This window comes from Chinchilla lanigera, unplaced genomic scaffold (genome assembly GCF_000276665.1).
Source record: "Chinchilla lanigera isolate Chin_1 unplaced genomic scaffold, ChiLan1.0 scaffold00041, whole genome shotgun sequence".
Taxonomy (NCBI): domain Eukaryota; kingdom Metazoa; phylum Chordata; class Mammalia; order Rodentia; family Chinchillidae; genus Chinchilla; species Chinchilla lanigera.
Genome location: NW_004955442.1, coordinates 3473092 through 3492178, shown reverse-complemented (window position 1 = coordinate 3492178; position 19087 = coordinate 3473092). Strand labels below are relative to the sequence as shown.

The 19087-nt window shown below is 40.8% G+C and overlaps 1 protein-coding gene and 1 long non-coding RNA gene across 2 annotated transcripts in view; one reads left to right on the top strand and one right to left on the bottom strand.

Moving 5' to 3' along the window:
* Iqck (IQ motif containing K) overlaps positions 1 to 19087 on the bottom strand; it is a 120474-nt gene that overhangs the window by 56540 nt on the left and 44847 nt on the right. The window contains exon 7 of the mRNA XM_005391117.2: positions 3878 to 3962. Coding sequence (XP_005391174.1) covers positions 3878 to 3962 — 85 coding nt within the window. The remainder of the gene's footprint in view (positions 1 to 3877; positions 3963 to 19087) is intronic.
* On the top strand, positions 164 to 13435 carry LOC106149296. The gene is made up of 2 exons (XR_001235367.1): positions 164 to 663; positions 13349 to 13435. It is a non-coding gene; the product is annotated as an uncharacterized LOC106149296 (long non-coding RNA).

The following is a 19087-nucleotide window of genomic DNA, read 5'->3' as shown; positions in this document are numbered from 1 at the left end:
ACCAGAAATATTGTTCTTTTAAAAACTTTGTTCTTTTTGAAATTTCCTAGCTCTGTAACTGCTTTGTGGCTCTGTAATTACTTTCTTAAACCCTGTAACCACAAGAGTGTAGCTGAACATCCAGGATGTCTGACTGTACCAAGCTCCAGGATCATTAATCTGGTCTTGTAATTGATGATCATTAATCTAGCCTTGTAACTGATGATTTCACCCTGTTAGCTAGTCAGAGAACTTCCAGGCTGTTCTGTCTTGCCTTTGTACCTCTTGCTTATACAACACATAAAAGTACTAGCCCACCAACACTCGCCACCTGGCTTTTTGTGGGCAATGATCCCAGCCACAACCACTGGTGTAAAGTAAAGCTGTTCACTGCCTCCAAATCCTGAGTGTCATTTCAGTGTTTCTGCTTGCCGTAGCAACAGAAGTGCTTAGTGTCTCCTAAGAAATACCAAGGACCTGCTTATGAGGCTAATTATAAAGTTACAGCTCCCAAGGACGCTTTACTGCAAATAGCTGTTTGTATCACATGACTCTTCTGCTAATGTGGTTGGTTAAAGTATAGTTTTTAATGGGCTGTCTGGTTAGTTTTGTGTTAGATGAGTGAAGATGCCAGACATCTGGATTTTAAGGTTTCACAACAAGAAGATTAATTGCTCTTTAAAGGTAAGCTCTGGCACCTGCTACAACATGAATAAACCTTGAGGACATAATGCTGAGCGAAATAAGCTAGTCATAGAAGGATAAATACATCATGACTCCACCTCATGAGGTCAAATTCATGGAGATGTGGGGCTGGATGGTGGTTTCCAGAGCTGGGAGTGAGGAGAAGGTGATAGGGAGTTACTGATTAATGGGGCAGAGTAGAAAGAGCGAAAGTCTTGGAGATGGACAGTGGTGATGGTTACACCACGTTGCACTGGAGACTGAACCTAGGGAGCACTAATACATGCCCAGCCCTTTTATTTCCCATTTTGAGACAGTATCTTGCTAGGTTGCTCAAGCTTGTCTCAAACTTGTGATCCTTCTGCCTTAGCCTCCTAGAATGCTTGGATAACTGGTATGTGAAATCACAGCTGGCTGAGAGTTATTTACACATTATGGATTTTAGACATTTATTTGAAATGTGATTTGCAACTATTTTTCCCATTCTGTGGGCTTTTGTGTTTTTTGAAGCACAAAAGTTTTTAAATTTGATGATGTCTAATTTATTCTTTTTCTTTTGTTATTTGCTCTCTTTGCTATAGAAACTTGCTTAATCCAAGGTCATGGAAAATTTATATCCATCTCTTAAGATTTTTAGTTTTAGCATTTCCATTTAGGTTTTTAATTTTGAATTAATTCTTCTAAACGGTATGAAGTAGAGGTCTAACTTCACTTTTTTGCATGTAGATATCTAGTTGTCCTGGTACCATTTGTTGAAAACATTATTCTTTCCCCTTTAAACAAGTCTTGGCACTCTGGTTGAAAAATGAACTGGGTACAGCTGATTTGACAGGGTTTATTTCTGGACTCCCAATTCTATTCCATTGATCTAGACGTTTGTCCTTATGCCAGTACCACACAGTCTTGATGAATGTAGCTTTGTAGTTAAGTTTTGAAATAGGGAAATGTGAGTCCTCCAACTTTACTGTAGTTTTCAATAATTTTGACCATTTTGCATTTTCTTCTGAATTTTAGGATCAGGTTAGGATTTGTTTTAAAAATCCAGCTGGATTCTGATAGCATCTGTGTTGAATCTTCAGATCAGCGTAGGGAGCACTGCCATCTTTATGCCACTGAGTCTTATACTCAGTGAGCATGAAATGTCTTTCCACTCTATAAACTCTTCTTTAATTTCTTTCAGTGATGTCTTGCAGTTTTCAGTGTACAGTTTGCACTTTTGTTAAATGTATTCCTAAGTACTTTACTATTTTTGATCCTACTGTGAATGGAATTATCTTTTAATTTCATACTCAGATTGTTCATTGCTAAATGTATAGAAATACAATCAATTTTTTTGTATACTGATCTTGTATCCTGCAATCATGCTGAACTCATTCGTAAGTTCTAATTGGCTTTCTTAAAAAATGAAATCTTTTTTTAAAAACTGAATTCCAGCTATGATATCATATTATCTAGAGAGAGTTTTACTTCTTCCTTTCCAATCCATATATCTTTTATTTTCTTTTTCATACCAATTTCCCTGACTACAACCTCCACTACAAGGTTAAGCTGAAGTGGCGAGAGAGGACATCTTTCTCTTGCTCCTAATCTTCCAGGAAACTATCTCATCTTTCACCACTCTATATTTATTGGCTGTGGTTTTAATAGCTACCCTTTATCAAGTACAGGAAGTCCCCTTCCACTCCCAGTTTGAGGACTGTTTTTACCATGAAAAGCATGTTGGACTTTGTCAAATACTTTCAACTGTATCACTGGTTAAATCACATGGTTTAAGCTAATCTCTAATTAAATAAAATTATACAATATCCTCTTTATAAAATTATATGTTCAGTGTGTGATACATGAGGCCAGAGTCTCCCTAGTTCCTTCTCAGGAACTATCCCAAAGTACCAATGTTCCCACACTGCTGTTTCCTTCCAAATATTTTCCTGGGGATATGAGTGGATGCACATGCTAAAATATACAATATGTTTTAATAAAAACAGCATAATATACACAAGCTCTTTCCTCCCCCGGGGATGCCTTTGGCCCTAGCTGACACACCAGTGTCCACATTTCCTTTAAGGCTGAGGTTAACTCCTGCTTTTCTAGTCTCATTCAGGGTCCTTTCATTTATCAGCTATCTTTTCCTTCTAGTGACCTTAAGGGTCCTTCCTCTTTCCTTGGTCCCCTCAAGTTATGATTTTAGCACAGGAGAAGTTTGGATTTGAAAAGCTGGAACTGTAATACAGTAAACACTGATCCCTTAAACATCTGTGCTTTGAGGAACATTTCTAGCTATTGTGTGATTGTCTTAGTTATTTTCTGCACTGCTGAGACAAAACACCTGATGCTCAAAGTTAAAGAAAGAAGCGTTTACAGTAGCTCAGAGTTTTTAGAGGTTTTGGTTCACAGTCAGCTGGCTCGTAGGCAGGATGGGATGGCAGAGGGGCATCACAGAGGAGAAACAACTCATGGAGTGGCAGGGCAGGCAAAGGCAGCAAGTAGCAAGTAGCCAGCCTGCCTTCTTTCTTTATATTCCATCCAGGCTACAAGTCTATTGATTGGTGCCACCCACACTCAGGGTGGGGATTCCATTATCCACACCCAGAACTATAATAGACCAATGTAGTTATCACATACCCTTAATCCCAGTATCACATACCCATGATCATGCCACCTCCCCAAAGTTTCACCTAGGAGCACATAAGGCTTTAAGGGGACATTCAAGCCATACAGTGATGATGGTCTATAGCCTAGTTCCATTTTGAGCTATTATTACATCTTTTTATATGACAGTGTTGTTGGTGTGATGAACTGAATTCATCTGTCTTACAGATTGTTTTTCATACTGGGACTATGGGAAACATTGAGAATGGGCCCTAAGCCCCTTACATGTGGAAGGATGGGGGCAGGAGGACGTTGCCACTTAAGACAGAACAGTTCCCTTCATTCTGTTGCACATCAATTACATATTGGGCTTCTGGGGCTGTTCCCCTAATGGGAAAATGACTAGAAGGTACTTATAATGAAAATTAATGATAATTCAAGATAAATTTTGGCAGAAATTCAAAACCAGTCTGTAAGACCTAGGTCACAGAGAATCCTGTTTCTGAGGTCTGGATGTAAGCTATTACATCCTTTATTTCAAATTTATTGGAAGGTTTTCCCATGGACCCTCCATGTCACAGAATTCCCCATCAAGCCACAGGCCACACTTGCACATGACCCTTACCAGATAGCCTCTCCAGAAGGACTGTATGATAATCACTGCTTCCTCTTCTGTCAGTAGGAGGGAGAGTGGGATTGGTGGCCGCGGGCTGAAAAGCAATAAAATAAATGGTCATATATTCATGCAATCCCATCTTTCAACCCCAACAACTCCTCTGACAAAACAGTCTAATTAAAAGTTTCACCTATTCCTGTTTTTAGGAAGCAACAATGTCAATTTTGAAAGAAAAGTATATTTTAGAGTTAGTACTTTTATACTAAAATGCGGAATTCTTTTAAAGCACTGTTAGTCTCTTCTGTTGAAGGACTCAGATGGCTCGTTAGTCCTGCTGTGATCAACACAAGACCATGTGGAGGTAGTGCCAGCATCAGGAAACAGCTTTTATGGATTACATTAGGACTGAGATCCTAACAGGCTCTTTCTCCCACTTTCACTGCAGGGAAATTCATCGGTTCATCTTTTTCCAGAAAGTAAAATACTAAAAGTTATGCCTGACTAGTGTGCATTTCAGGTTAATCTAGCTTAAGTTTAAGCATATTTTTAAGTGCTGCTTTTACATCTTATTAAGCAACAAAATATTTTAGTGCTGGGCCAGTTGACAGTGTTCTTATGGGATTTTTAGATTTTGATTACAGTTAGATTATAATTTTTAGATTACGATTTCTAAAAAATTATAGATACATTAAAATCATGATTATATGCTTTTTCTTCCCTCTGAAAGTTTAATGGAGGGACTCTGAAGCAGGAGGATCACTGTGAGTTTGGGGCCAGCCTGGGCTACAAAAAGAGTTCACGGCCAGCCTGAACTGCACAGTGAAACCTTGTCTCAAAAAATAAAAACAGTTTAATGGAGATATGAAGAACTGACAAAGTCTTATAAGTATGTATTAATCCTGATTCTTTAGGTGTGCCCAAAGAAAGCACAGCTACCTCTGAAAACCAATGGGAAAGACCTTTCAGACTACAAAGCAATGAACCCTGGAAAAGATGTGGATCACATGGAGGCTGTTTCCAGGACAGAATCCCCCAAAACTGACTTTGAAAGTGTGAGATTCCTAAGTGTTCCTGGCCCCAGAGCTCTCCCTAATGACACCTAGAGCTGACAGTAACTCTCTTTGTGCAGGGAGACTAACAAACCTGCCCAAGGTCACATAGCTTTAGGTGACCTAGCCAGGATCAGCGTCCAGGCTTTCCTCACAATGGTGTGCTGACGTTTTCACGTCAGGCAGGCAAACTGTCATGGGTAACCAGCCTGCAACAGCTTGCAAAGGCAACTGGCAGCAGTGTATGGCTCTACAGGATCTGGGGATTGTATTTCCCTCCTAACTTTGACTTTAAAAAAAAAAAAAAGAAAAGAAAGAAAGAAAAGAACCTCAACACAGTATATTTGTTTGAATGAATGAATGTGCTTTTGAATTATTCTAGAATCAAAGAAATCAAAGCCAGGAAGCACAGAGGGTTATCAAGCCCATTTCTAGTGTTAGTCCCGGCTCTGGTTTTCCAGCCAGACAGGTCCTTTCTATGAGATGAGTACAGAGGAGTCTTCCACTTTGCAGAGATAATTACACCCTCAAAATGATAGCATTGTTAGGAACCCTTCCCTAATGTTCAGTTTCCATTTTTATTCACATAATGCGGTGGCTTTTCTTGGGGGCTCTGTTTCTGTGTTTCCCTCTCCTTGCCTTATTAATAACCTGTTTCTGGCTCTCATGAAGCAGTCTTCTTCAGTTGCAGTCCTGCTCCTGGAGGCACTAGGATTCTCTGAGCACCACACTGAATGTCGCTCCTCGTCATTGTTTCATTGTCCTTATTCTCTAAGTCTCAGTGATGTGACACCAACAAATCAATCCCTGAAGTAATTCCCCCTCGCTAGTAAAAACTCAGCAGCTTCTAGGGAGATCTTGGTGTTTTGGGGTTTTAAAAATTTTTAAATTTTTTAATCTTTTTATTTTAAAGAAAATAGTAAAAAAAAATAGCAAAATACAAACAAAACAAAGCAAGGACATTAAAAATGATATGGGGTTTCAAACCAAATGATAGGGATTAACAGTGGTTGTAGATCTTGGTATTTTTGAGACCTTGGTGTGCTGGCAGTAAAGTTACAAGAATAACACCACAGTTCATTAATACTAGCTGGTGTTCACCAAGTGCTTTCTGGACACTCCTCCCACCAGCTTGCACCTTTGCGCTGCAGCCAGGCTGGGCTTTTCATCTCCTCACATGGCCCATGTGCCCTCCCTTCCACCTCAGGGCCTTCGCGAAGGTACTTCCCTTGCCTTTCAACCCAAACCCTCTGCCCCGGGCCAGGGGCACCTATACAGTTGCACAGATTGCTCTCTGCTCAAGGGCACTCAGCAGAAGGACCAGACGGCTTTATACCTCAGCCCATACTCTGCTCCCTCAGCCTTGCCCTAAAGTAAGGACACTTTTATTTGCACAAATGTACTGTAGGGCTGGCGGGGGATGGGGGCTGACATCTCTTTTTCCTAGATCACACTTACTTCTCTTCTAATCTCCATTAAAATGTTATTTAAAATGTCTTCTGATTAGGTCAGGGACCAATTTTTCATCCTACTTTTCTTCCTAGTCTTTGGTCCAATTTGGAGATATAAGCCCATGTGATTACCCAATTAATGCTTAAATCTTTTCCCAGACTGAAAGCTCCATGAGGGCAGAGACTGGCCCTGGCTTTGCTCCTCTTGGTATAGCAGGCATGTAGGACAATTTCAGCACGTAAATACTTCAGTAATGAGCAGCTGTCTCCATGCCTGGCAGTGTACTAAGAAGGGCTTTCCAGGTGCGATTTCATCAGATCCTCACAATAGCAAAAATGGGCTATTGTTATCCTCTCTTTAGGGTTGAAATGCCGAGGCACAGAGGGGTAAAGGGACTCATTCAAGGTCACTGATCATTTTCTGCTGAAACCACAAACTCCCCAGGAAACAGGGAAGGGGCCAGCTCACAAGGTCATGAACATGGAAGTCAGGTATCTAGCAGCTGCTGGTTGCTAACTAGATGAAAACACAGTAATTTGGCTAGAAGAAAAAAAAATGGGAGGTGTGTGCCATAATCATGGAAAAGCCCCTCTTTATTGGCCCACACAGTATCCACTTGGCAGATACTCAGTTTTCTGACTCTACAGGGTAGTCCTATGTCAGCACAGCCTAAGAGAGTGGGTCTGTCACTTGCATCTGAGGGGACATCTGATGAGGTTTTTCTGTTCAGCTGCAATTTTCCTGCCTTAAGTATGTTTTTGACTACAGATGTTATGATGTGCTCAGAGCAACAGTATTTCTGCATGGGATTAGCAAGAGGAGAGCAGAACTGATTCTGAGGACACAAAAGCTGGAAGAGCCCAACAAAAGCCTTTGGCCAGCAACGAAACCCGGAACCACTATGCATCACAATGACATCTCCAAAAAACAAAATTAGTTTCCTAATACACCTTTATGGCAGTAATACGAGACTACCTTTAGTGACATCCTTGCTTTCATTGCTAAATAATGCAGCACTGTCTAGTTCGCAAACAAGAATAAGTATGAGAAAGCCAGTGTATATCAGGCTAAACAGACATAAGTCTCCAGAGAATATTCCCTGGGAATTATCAATCATTTCAGCAGGCCAGCTTGAAGGGAGAGAAGGCATGCCCTCTCTCTTTTTGGAAATAGTGCAACTGGCTTCAGGTCAAATAAAAATAAAGAGGCAAGCACTCATCACCAGGGAACTGGGGGGGGGGGGATCAAAGCATCAATCACAGGAGAAGGCAGCTGAGACTCCTTAGGGGCTGAAATTGGACAACCCCAGGGCAGACCTTTTTGTGCATTCGGTCAGGCACAACAGTGTGGCCTAGTATGTTTCCAGGAAGCCTTGTTTTATTAGTATGCTCATTTGTCATGTTTTCCTCCTCCTCCCCCCACTTAAATGTGACTTACATATATATGACTGATAAGAATCAATCTTATAATTTTGAGAAGCAACAGAAATTAATTTTTCTGATGGTGTGTGACAGACGACTGTGCAGGCATGTGTATACACACACTCTCACCTTTTTTTGGTTGCCAATTAAAATATTTGTAGGGCATAAAGAAGATATAGTATGCTTATAAAATACACAGTAAGAAAATCTGAGAAGTTAGTCTTCAATTTCTTTATCTAGTTGTAACACAATTAGAGCAGTATCATCCAATAAAGAGAGTAAAGTAGAAAGCAGAAAAGCTTGTTTGCTATTGGCAACTGAATTTCAGAATCTAAATTCCACGTACTTTTCTTTAGGTAAGAGATTGAGTAGTTTTATTTGAACACAAAAGCACAAATGTTCCAGATGTAAAGCCATTTACAAAGCCAGTGTAGGCCCTGCATCAGTCATCATAAAGTCTTCCATTGCCCAGTCCTGGCTAATGTCCACCCACTATATTCTGAAGAGACCTTAACCTCCACCTTGACTGGCTTCCCAGATGCTCTCTCTTGGAGTTCCCACATTCCTGATTTATGAATGTCAACCATTTGAAAGAAATACAGTAGAGGTCATCTGGTCACACTTCTAGACATATAATGACTGGTCCTTAGGTTGGAATCTCAGGACTCTTTTAAGTTTGGTTTTCTACGACATGAGAATTAGCTCCCAGAACCAGTGCAGCTCTACTTTCTGATAGCCTTAAAGCACATTTCAGAAATATGGTTACTGGAAAATGATCTTGCTTTCGCCCCCTCACTAATCTCTACCCTGGGAGATCAACAAGCAGTTATTACCCTAGCACCGGGCTGAGTCATTCTCCCAGTTAAACACAGAGCTGAGTCCCACTTAAACAACCCCGTCATTGAAACTGTTATGTGTCCAGATAACAGAGCTCACTAAACAACAGACTGCTAGACCACATGTTTACTCTGTGGGTGGCAAGTACAGTATAGCCATCTTAACCAAGGCTATGGTGCTTGGTATTGTTTGATAAATATGCCCAGGTTGCAATGTTATTTAGCCCCCTTGGGAACTGGTTACATGTTTTCTCTGATGTGACTTAAGGAGGAGCTTACAGAGACCAAGCCTGTACCCCATTCTTTCTACCTAAGCTCCAAAGGATGAGCCTAGGCCAGGGGAATGCAGCAGAAGAGCAGAGTATATCCCTTCCCACTCTTCCCAACCTGCTTGTAAGGGGATCCTCACCTTTTTTATGCCTTGGACCCCTTTCTATTTTCGCAGTTTGGGTTCCTTCTTAGAACAATATTTTTAACAATATAAATATGTAGGATTATGGCAAATCAATTATATTGAAATAGTTACCAAAATATTAAAAGAACAACTGGTAATATAGTAATAATAGTTTTCCTAAATTATGTGGTAAGAAACAAGAGCTAATAGCAGGTCAATTTAGCTATTGTGACTTGAAAGGAACAACCAATGCAAAAGATATTTCAACATTACAACAACTGTAATGGGATAGGAAGATATCACTGGTCGCAATTAGTGTGGCAGAGTCACAGGGTACTGCAGACACTACTGAAGTTTGTTGCCTATATTCATAATGAATGAAGATGCTGAACTTAAGTTAGAGATTAGAGAAAAAAAGATCCCAAGCTGTGGGATCCTTGAATTGTAAGTACCGTAGTTGTGGCATGGGCTGAGGAAAGATGGATTTTACACTCACTACAAGATGGAAAACTTGGGGTTTAAAAATAAACAGAATGAATTCTAACAATGAAATGAGATCATCTAAAAACAGACAGTGTCAGAGAGTTATGGAATTTGGCCAAAAAGTTATTAAAGATGGAAGAGGGATTCAGTGTAATGCAGGCCTCTGTCCAAATGTAACCTCCATAGAGAAGTGAACCCTCCCCGGATCCTCTAGATTTTAGGAATCCCTAGTTTGTATGTAATTCAAACCACAGTATGGCTGACTTAGGGACTAGGACTTGCCCTTGGCATCTAAAGTGCGGGACAATCCAGGGGGACCTTGTCCTCAACCTGTGGTATCTGCACTAACCCCAGGTAGTGCCAGGACTGAATAGTGGAACACCCAGTTGGTATCTGCAGAGAACTGAAGAATTGTTGGTATGAAAATGGCACACATTTGGTGCCAGATGTCTTGTGAGTAGAGAAACGGGTTTTTCCTTGTGGTGCCTGCTATAGTTTGGATCTGAAATGCCCCAAGTTCCATGTGGTAAAGTCTTGGTTCCCAGTGAGGGGCTGTAAGAGGTAGTGGAACATTTAAGAGGTGGGTCATAATGGGAGGTCTTCAGGTTATTAGGGGTATGTAACCCAAGGAGACGATGGGACTCTGGTTCCTTCTTCTTCCTCCATTTTGCTTCCTGGCCACGAGAGGAACAGTTTTGTTCTTCCACATCTTTCTACTAGGATGTGCAGCTTTGCCACAGGCCCAAAGTGGTAGGGTGGACTACAGTAATCATGAACTGGGACTTCCAAAATTGTGAGCTAAAATAAATGTTTTATCTGTATAAGTTGATCATCTTGGGTATTTGATATAGTAACAGGAAGCTGACCAACACAGTGTCTCTAAAATGTTCACATTCAAACCTTAGACCTGGTGAATATACCTGTTCCCTTATATGGTACATTGCAGATGTGATTAGTTAAGGATCTCGAGACAGGGAGAGTGTTCTGGATTGTCCAGGTGGGTCCAATGATATAATCATTTCTGAGGAGAACACAGAAGGAGGCATTATGATAGAAGCAGGATAGGCAACGACAGAAATAAGAAATTTGGAGTGATGCAAAGGGCCCAGGAGCCAAGCACATAGGTGATCTCCAGAACCTGGAAAAGGAAAGACCACCACATTTCCCTAGAGCCCCCAGAAGGAATAAGCCACACTTACACCTTGACTTTAGCCCAGTAAAACTGATTTTGGACCTCTAGCTTCCAGAACTATAAGAGAATAAATGTGTGTTGCTTCAAGCCATTATGCTTGTGGCAGTTTATTACAGCAGCTGTAGGAAACTGACAAACCTCATAAATGGTGGAATGGAGACTGGAACCTACATGTGTCCGCCATACTGGCTTGCAAAGGCTCTCTGAACTTGTCTCCAAATAGTCATCTAGAAGCAGCAGGAAGGAGAGGAAGCAGCACCATGTGCTCCCAAGAAAGGGCCACCCATGTGTCAAACCTCCAGAGAGAGGGAGGCATCCTGAGGATTTATAGCCTCAGCATGACCCAAGTCCCGGAAGCAGCTCCCTTTCCTGCCTCTGTCTGCAGATGAATGTGAATATAAAGAGCAAAGACGATTTACTGTCCTCATGAGACTCTGGCCTTTGAAATGAATGAGACAGAAACCTGTTCCTCCATAATAAATTTAAAAGCCTTTTTTTTTTCCTGCCAAGAGGGCATGGCAGCAAATTTTCTGCCCTGCCACCATTTAATTATGAGTTTAGTAAAAAAAAAAAAAAAAAAAAACAAGCAGTTTCCTGTGCCATTTTGAAGGCATGAGTGTTTTCAGTTCCACTGTTAACCTCAGCACAGAGAGAGCATCATACAGCCCAGGCTTGTCCTCAAATGGCACGGTGACACTTTTGTTTTCACCTCGGCTTGCAGTCATAAGATACCTTTCATCATGAAAGTATCATGGATTGTTACTTTTTCTTTTTTTTTTTTTTTTTATCCAAGGACAGAACACAGCTGAAAAGAAATTTCATCCAAAGCAATCTTTTCTTTTCTAAAACACAATCTTTGTTTCATTGAAGGTCTCAGTTTTAATGATATCTTCATGAGATTTCTCCTGAGACATGATACCAGAAAGGCAGCAGTGTATTTTTGTTGCTTGTGCTTACTTATTTATTTTTGCTAATGAATCTGACCAATTCTCAGGTAATTCTTTTCAGCTAAAATAAAAATCTATGCTACTCTTATCCTTCATATGCTAGCAAATAATTTTATTGCCTCTAATTGGCTAGTTGATTTAGGACTACATACTTCAAAAGAGGATGGTTCTGGATTCATAAATAAGATTAAAACCAACAGAAGACATGGCATAGTCCTTACCATTAAAAGGGAAGAAAATACCCTCAGTAAGTCCTCAGAGGATGTGGTAGGTTGTATTATTATATTCATTATTGTTGTTTTCCTTATGAAAGAATTGTACATCCCTATCCTTTTTTATATACCTTGTAGTTCCTTCCTGAAGGAGTTGTCAATTTCCCTGTAACACTGATGTTAAATTTGGCCATGACTTACATTGGCCAATGAAAAGTAAAGTTTGCTATTGTATGTTCAGTCACTCCCACTCCACCCCCATCTGCCATAAGACTGAGGGAAGCAGCTGATCCTGTGTCCTGAGTCACAGATTGAGAAGACATGTGGAAAAGAGCTTAAACTGACACACAGGTTTTTAAAACATTAGCATTAAAAAGAAGCTAAATACTTTACAATAGGACAATAGGAAGGATGCTTTAAGGATATGTGAGGAACCGGTAAGACCTCACTTTTGCAGGCTCAAAATCACAGAGGGGAAAGACTGCTTTGAGAAGAGACACCCAAGAGCACCATGTTCCAGAATGGAATGGCCAGCTGCCTAGAGAATTGACTTCTTGGAATTGTTTTTATTCATTTGTAGTGATCAGTCAACAAGGCACGCAGAGGCCCCTGCAGCCAAAAGAGAAGGAAGCCTTGCTACTTCTCCAGCTAGCAGCAGAACTTGGCATCATCCACATGGTGCTGGTCTTATATGCATGCAGAATGCAAGAGTTGTGGTGTCAGGAAGGCTTCCACTAAGATTTCAGAAGACCTGGAAGGCTAGGCAGTGTGCCCCTGAGAGGGCAGTGAATGAAGCTGTGAGTATGAAACCAAAAGTGCAGTGGAGACCCCAGGATGTTAGAATGGGGATCATCTGAGGAAAGCCAGAAGGAACGAGCAAAGTTGGCCCAAGAGAGAAGCCAAGGGGGTTACCCCCATTGGGAGTGCCATAGGGCATGACCACCCAAGGCCTCTGGAGTTCACATCTCATCAAAACTTGCCCCAGGTACTGGACATTGAACTTCAGGATTCAATGTTTGCCCGGCTCATTTTCTGTCTTGCTTTAGTCCCATTCCTTTCTAGTCCCCTATTTCTCCCTTTTAGAATGGAAATGTTTACCCTGTGCCTCTGTGTATTGGCAGTGCTTTCTTTAGAGTTTTACAGGGGCTCATGGCTAAGAGTTCACCTTATATCTCAGAGAAGACTTTGAACTTGGACTTTGAGCAAGGCTGAAACTGTGTTGGCAACTCTTAGAGATGGACTAAAGAATGCATTTTGCATGAAGGGATACATATGAGTCTTTTGGGGGCCAGTGATGGAATGTTATGGTCTATATCTATATGTCCCCCCAAAACCTCATGCAATCATGGGTGGGGATCAGTCCACTAAAGAGTGTATAACTAAATGTAATATTGTGAGGTAAAGCCTAGTTGCAGGAGGTGGGTTACTGGGGACATGGACTAGAAGGATCTATCTCCTCTCCTCTTGATTGTTTTCTGCTTCCTGCTACCCAAGTCATCAGCAGTTCTCTTCTGCCATGGGTCTTTGCCATGCTTCCCTGGCTTGGAAACACCCCACTGTGGACTGAAACCTCTACAAACGGTGAGCCAAAATAAACCTTTCCTCTTTAAACTGTGAGTGTTGAGTATTGTGTCCCAGCAATAAGAAAGTAATTAAGACAGGGTATTTGTTTCACTTAACTAAAAGGGGATAGAGTTGGCTTAAGGCATAGCCATTTAGTAAAGTTGAAAATAAAATCAGAATAACTCTAACTTTCAATACCTTCAAGTTCTGTGGTTATCTCAGGCACAAACTCATTAAATAGTTGTCCTCAGTAGGTCAAGGTTTATAACCTCAAAGGTCTAAGTCTCATGGAAATGAGAGAAACTCTTTCCTAGTTGTTTCTTGAATAGACTTGAGATTATCTGATTGAGCCAATTTAGGTAGCAACCACTGTGGTCAGGGGAAATCATTGCTCTGATGGGCCAGGCCTGGTCCCCTGTACCCAGCTCAGTGCAAGAGGTGGAGGCAGCTCACTTAACCATGGGGGCTGAAGATAGAAGAGGGATGATCCTCTGAGGAATACCGGGTGTTCTGTAGCCAGAAGGGTTAGAAAATCAGTGCAGAGCTGGGAAAAAAACCATTGAAGTCCATTACAGAAAGCAAGACAAAAAGAAATAGAATACATACCCTTTAGTTTTGAAATGAAACTGCTTTTCATTCTTAAAGTAATTCTATAGAAAATACAAAAGCTACAAATATATATGGAAAAAATCAAAGTCATCCATATTCCTGCCATTTGAGTGAAACATCTTTTTTAAAAAAGTTTTAGGGCCTAGAGTTATTTAATTCCATGATAATTGACTCTGAACAGTTCCTTTCGGTATATAATTTACTTAATAAATATGTATATTTTACACATCATAAATCTTGGTTATTTTTATCAGCTTATGAGTAATTTTTAAAGAATTATCCGTGTCCCTGCTACACAAAAAATGTAGCAATAAAAAAAAAGGATAGAAAAGAAATGGAAGGAGCAGACAGAATGCAGAGTATGCTAAACATGGGGGAGCCTGCAGATAAGAGCCCATCATTTATGTGCTAAGCAATTGGCGGTCATCCGTGACAAATGGTCCCAACATATCAGCTGTGATCTGACAACAGAATGACACTGGAGCACTAAGGCAGCTGGTCTTGGTAGAATTCATCTAACCGAGAACATTAAAACAAGACCCTGACTCACACTTTAAATGGTTCCCAGGCTGGTGGACAGGATTATTTGAGGAAGTAGATGCTAGCAAACATTTAATGCACAGAAGAGTTGCATCACGTGGGTATACTTCAAAAATAAAACATAAAAGGAAACATAAAAGGACACAAAAGGAAAATCTCTTTTCGTAAAATATTTCCCTTCAAAAATCCATCAAATAACTACATAAGGAGGTGGTCTCAGTACTGATCACTTCAAGCATCAGCTGACAGGTGAGGCAGTAGAGCAGAGGAGGGAATGGTGCCTGTAACAGTACCAACCATAGCAGCTTGGATGCCTAGGTTCAAATCCTGCCTCTGTTATTTACCGACATACGGCTCTGACAAAAACCTTAATTTCTCTGTGCTTCATTCTTTCTTTGAACATGCTGGTGGCCCGGACAGCTAGTGTCCATCACTATCCTTGTGTCATTTGCATTTCCCAGCCACCCTTGCAGTTGGTTTGGGGCCATGCTCTGTGAGGGGAAGTGGAAAGGTTAAGAGCCTTCTACGCTGAGGAGGTTAAGAACTGCTTGCCTCCTCCATCCTTTACTTTCTTTGTTCCAGTGGCCAATATGTTCCAATATGGCTATAACTCATAAGAGCCGCACTGGCCTCTGCACGAGCAAGAAAGAAGTTGTGATCAGGTTGAACCACTGCTATTTTGATACTGTTTATAACTGCAGCTTAGCCTAGCCTAGCTTAGCTTAATACAGTGGGGATAAAAATATTTTGTTTTTTAGAATTGTTATGAGTTACATTAGAGAATATTTGTAAATTGCTCAGAATGATACTCAAGTAAATGTATGTAAACATGAGGTAAGTGCCTTATGAGATGCTTAGGTTATGTAGGCACACAAATTTGAGAACAACAGCAACAACAAAAAGCTGAGTCATGTGTCCCATTTTATGCTTTACCTCCAGAGTGAAACACTGAGAACTGCTTGCATTTTTAAAATTCTCCTCTCCTCTCTTCTTTCCCTCTCCCCTTCCCCTCCTTCTTCCCTTTCTCTCCCCCTCTCCTTCCCCTCTTCTCTTCTCCTCCCCCTTCTCTCAGTAAGAGCATATCATTGAATTAGCATACATATATGTATGTATATACATATATATATCAACTGAACTACACAAAATATCTGTCTGCCCATGAAGACAAGAACCTTGTTGTGTGTTCCATAGTTCTAAAGCATGCAAGAGGTAGTCAGTAAGTGGTAACTAGCTTGCTTGTGAGTATATCTGCTCCATAACTTTAAGGCACATTTAGCATTCAATAAATATTAGCTGAACAACTGAACAAATAAATAACTCCCTTTAAGTAGCTGGCACTTAGCTGTATGGTATATGTATCAGTAGTGGAAAAAATGTTTACACCCCTGAAAAGCTGGCACCAGAATTTCTCTTGGGGAACTTTTTGTTTAGAAAAAAGACTATCTTACAGATGGAAAAACTGAAGCTCACAGGGATTAAGCAATCTTTGCCCAAGACTGGGATGCTGAAGTTGAGTTTAGAAAGCACAGCTCTGATCCCAGAGCCCAAGCTCCTAATCACTACACTACAATACACTACACTACACTGCACTACACTACACTGTCACTTCTTTGACTTACAGAATATGCCTCCACCTCCTTCAACAGCTTCTGGATCTGACTCACTGTCATTTTCTTCAATTATCCCCTCCCAATCTTCTCATCTACTTCATCACACACACTGACGATACGTTCACATGTTCTCAATGACCCCATCTTTCCTCCACGTTAGTCACCCAACAGAATGGTCACATCTTAGAGTGTCCAGCATTGAAAACTGTAATGGCTCAACTTTCCAAGTTCCTGATCTGACCATAAACTGCTATGGTTTGGGTATGGTCTAACTGTGGCCCCTTAAAGGTGCCCAATATAGGAGGAAAGGAAAGTGATAGTACCTATACGAGATGGGGCCTAGTGGGAGGTCCTTAGATCACTTAGGGACATGAGTTCCAAAGGGAGTCTGGGATCCCAGTCTCTATCTCTCCCTTTCCCTCTCTCCCTCTCTCTGCTCCCCACCACCACCCCATTTCCTCCTTGGCAATAAGAACTCCTCTACATACACATTTTCCTGCCATGACATAACACAGCCAAGAAGGTCATCATCGTGGCTGAGATGATGCCAGTGTTATTCTCTGGAACCTCAAAATGGTGAGCTAAATAAACTTTTCTTTACAAAGTTAGTCTGCCTCAGGTATTTCATTATAATAATGAAAAACAGATTAATACACTTTCTCTCTGCTCCCATTTTCCTTGCTTACTCATTTCTATTTCTATTGTTTTGTGCCATTATGTGAAACCATGGTTTGGAAGAGTTATTGGCGCCCACCTAGAATAAAGATCAGAAAACTGTAGTCCATGGGCCAAATCTTGCCTACTGTTTGTCTGTATAAATAAAGCTGTGTTGAAACACAGCCGTGCCCACTAATTCACATATTATCTATGGCTGTTTTCACAATATGACAACAGAGTTGAGTAGTTGAGAGATTATCTGTGGCTTACAATGCCTAAACGTTTACTACATTTTAGAAAAATTTGTTGACCACTCACCTAGCAAGCCATTTCCTTGTCTCCCAGAACTTTGACATTATTGGAGCCATGTTTAGAGTAAAGCCATTTTATTCCTCTTTCTCGTGGCTGCTGGGGGAATTGGGGTTGGCACTGGAGCAAGTAGGGAAGGCCACTGATTGGTAGTTGTGTACATGCAGAGCTAGCCCTTGGGAGGGGTGACTAGGGCTTCCCCATCACTGTAAGACTTTGTGCGCCTGCCACTCTTCCCATCCCAGGGCTATTTTCCTTCCATGGCATTTGAGTTTCTCAGCATGCTCATATGAACACTTTGTTCCCCAACTGTCACTAGCCATTTCCAGTGGAGAGCAGCCTTCAGCCCTTCTTGCTTACTGCCAGGCAACAGGTACCTCCTTCCCCAAGCACATCTGCCATCAATCAGGTGCTTCTGAGGAGCTTTGAACAATCTCATTTTTCTTTCTACTTATTATGGAAAACTTTCAAAGATACATACAAGTAGACAGAAAAACAATAAAGTGAGGTCATAATCTCTGTTCGCCAGCTTCAGTTATACTGTTCTCCATGTCAGTTGCCTAACGATAACTTCCCTGCTCCACTCTCTGTCCACAGGACAATGTAACTTCATACGTAAACATTTCAGCATGTTTATCTAAAAAAGGACTTTTTATCATGACTGAGAAATTATTATCATGCCTTAAACAATAATTTTGTCTTTCATCAACTATTTATTAAATGTTCAATCTTTCAACTGTCTCATTTTTTAATATAGTTTGCTTCTTTAAATCAGGATCCAATTAAAAGCCACACACTGAAATTCTTAAAGCTATATTTGCTTCATTCCACAACAGACTCCACTGTTCCCATTTTAGTGTCTGAGTCTGGTATGATTCTTACTGTCAACTGAATATTTTCCATAGTGTTTCTTTCTCATCCTGACAACTGGTTGTTAAAGCAGTAATATAATTCAAGAAACATGGTGGATTATGAGAAAAATGTAAGATATTATTTTTAGAAGATGTAACAATGCTTTCACTTATACTTAAGATCCCTTGGGACCAACTAGATTTTTTTTTTTTTACACTATTAGCTTTGCTAGACTCCAACCCTGATTTTATCAGCCATCTGTTCTTCTTTCCACCCTCTTTCAGGGTTGTAGAGTGTTGCTAGTGACAATCATATCACAGGCTGTTTATCCTCACCACAAATTCAGGCCATCAGCTAGGCCACCCCTATTTATTCCTAGCTGATCCCCCTTCAGTTTCACCATAGCAGCTGCTGCAGTCTGCTCCCCTCCCCTGCCTGCCTCCAGACCCTGCCTCAGCCTCCCTCTGGCAGATGCCACCACACCCACGTGAATATACACAAACCACCAGCATGGCAGAGCCCACCACAGACTTTCTCAACTCTTCTTTCCTCCACCTTGGATTTCCTCTCACTTTCTGCTCAGGCGTCAGAGGAATGAATGCACATCTTATATCCATGTATGTGTAGAGGTACACAGAGCAATATCTAAAAAGGAGACTAAAATATCAACATGGTTATATCTGGAAGGGAGGCCTCTAGATGATTTTGTACCATTTTCTTTTGACTTTTCTGTTTTGTTTTAATTTTTTTCACTGACCATACATCATTTTTACAAAACTGTTATACCACTTTAAAATGGAAGTGATCCTTGCTAAATGTAGGTGATCCCAAGAAGAGAGGGACCTTTAGTTTCCCGACATTTCTCACAGGCAGAATAAAGATCACAAAGATGCGCACATGGTAATTCCCAGAACCTGTAGATATGTTACCTGACAATTGCTAGAGGGATTCTGCAGATGTGATTAAATTAAGGAGCTAGAACAACTAGAGACCACACTCATAAGTGAAATAAATCAAACATACATGTGCAAGCACCGCATTGTGTCACTAGTGTAAAACTTGAAAGAGTTAATTTAAACTCGGAGGTATGATA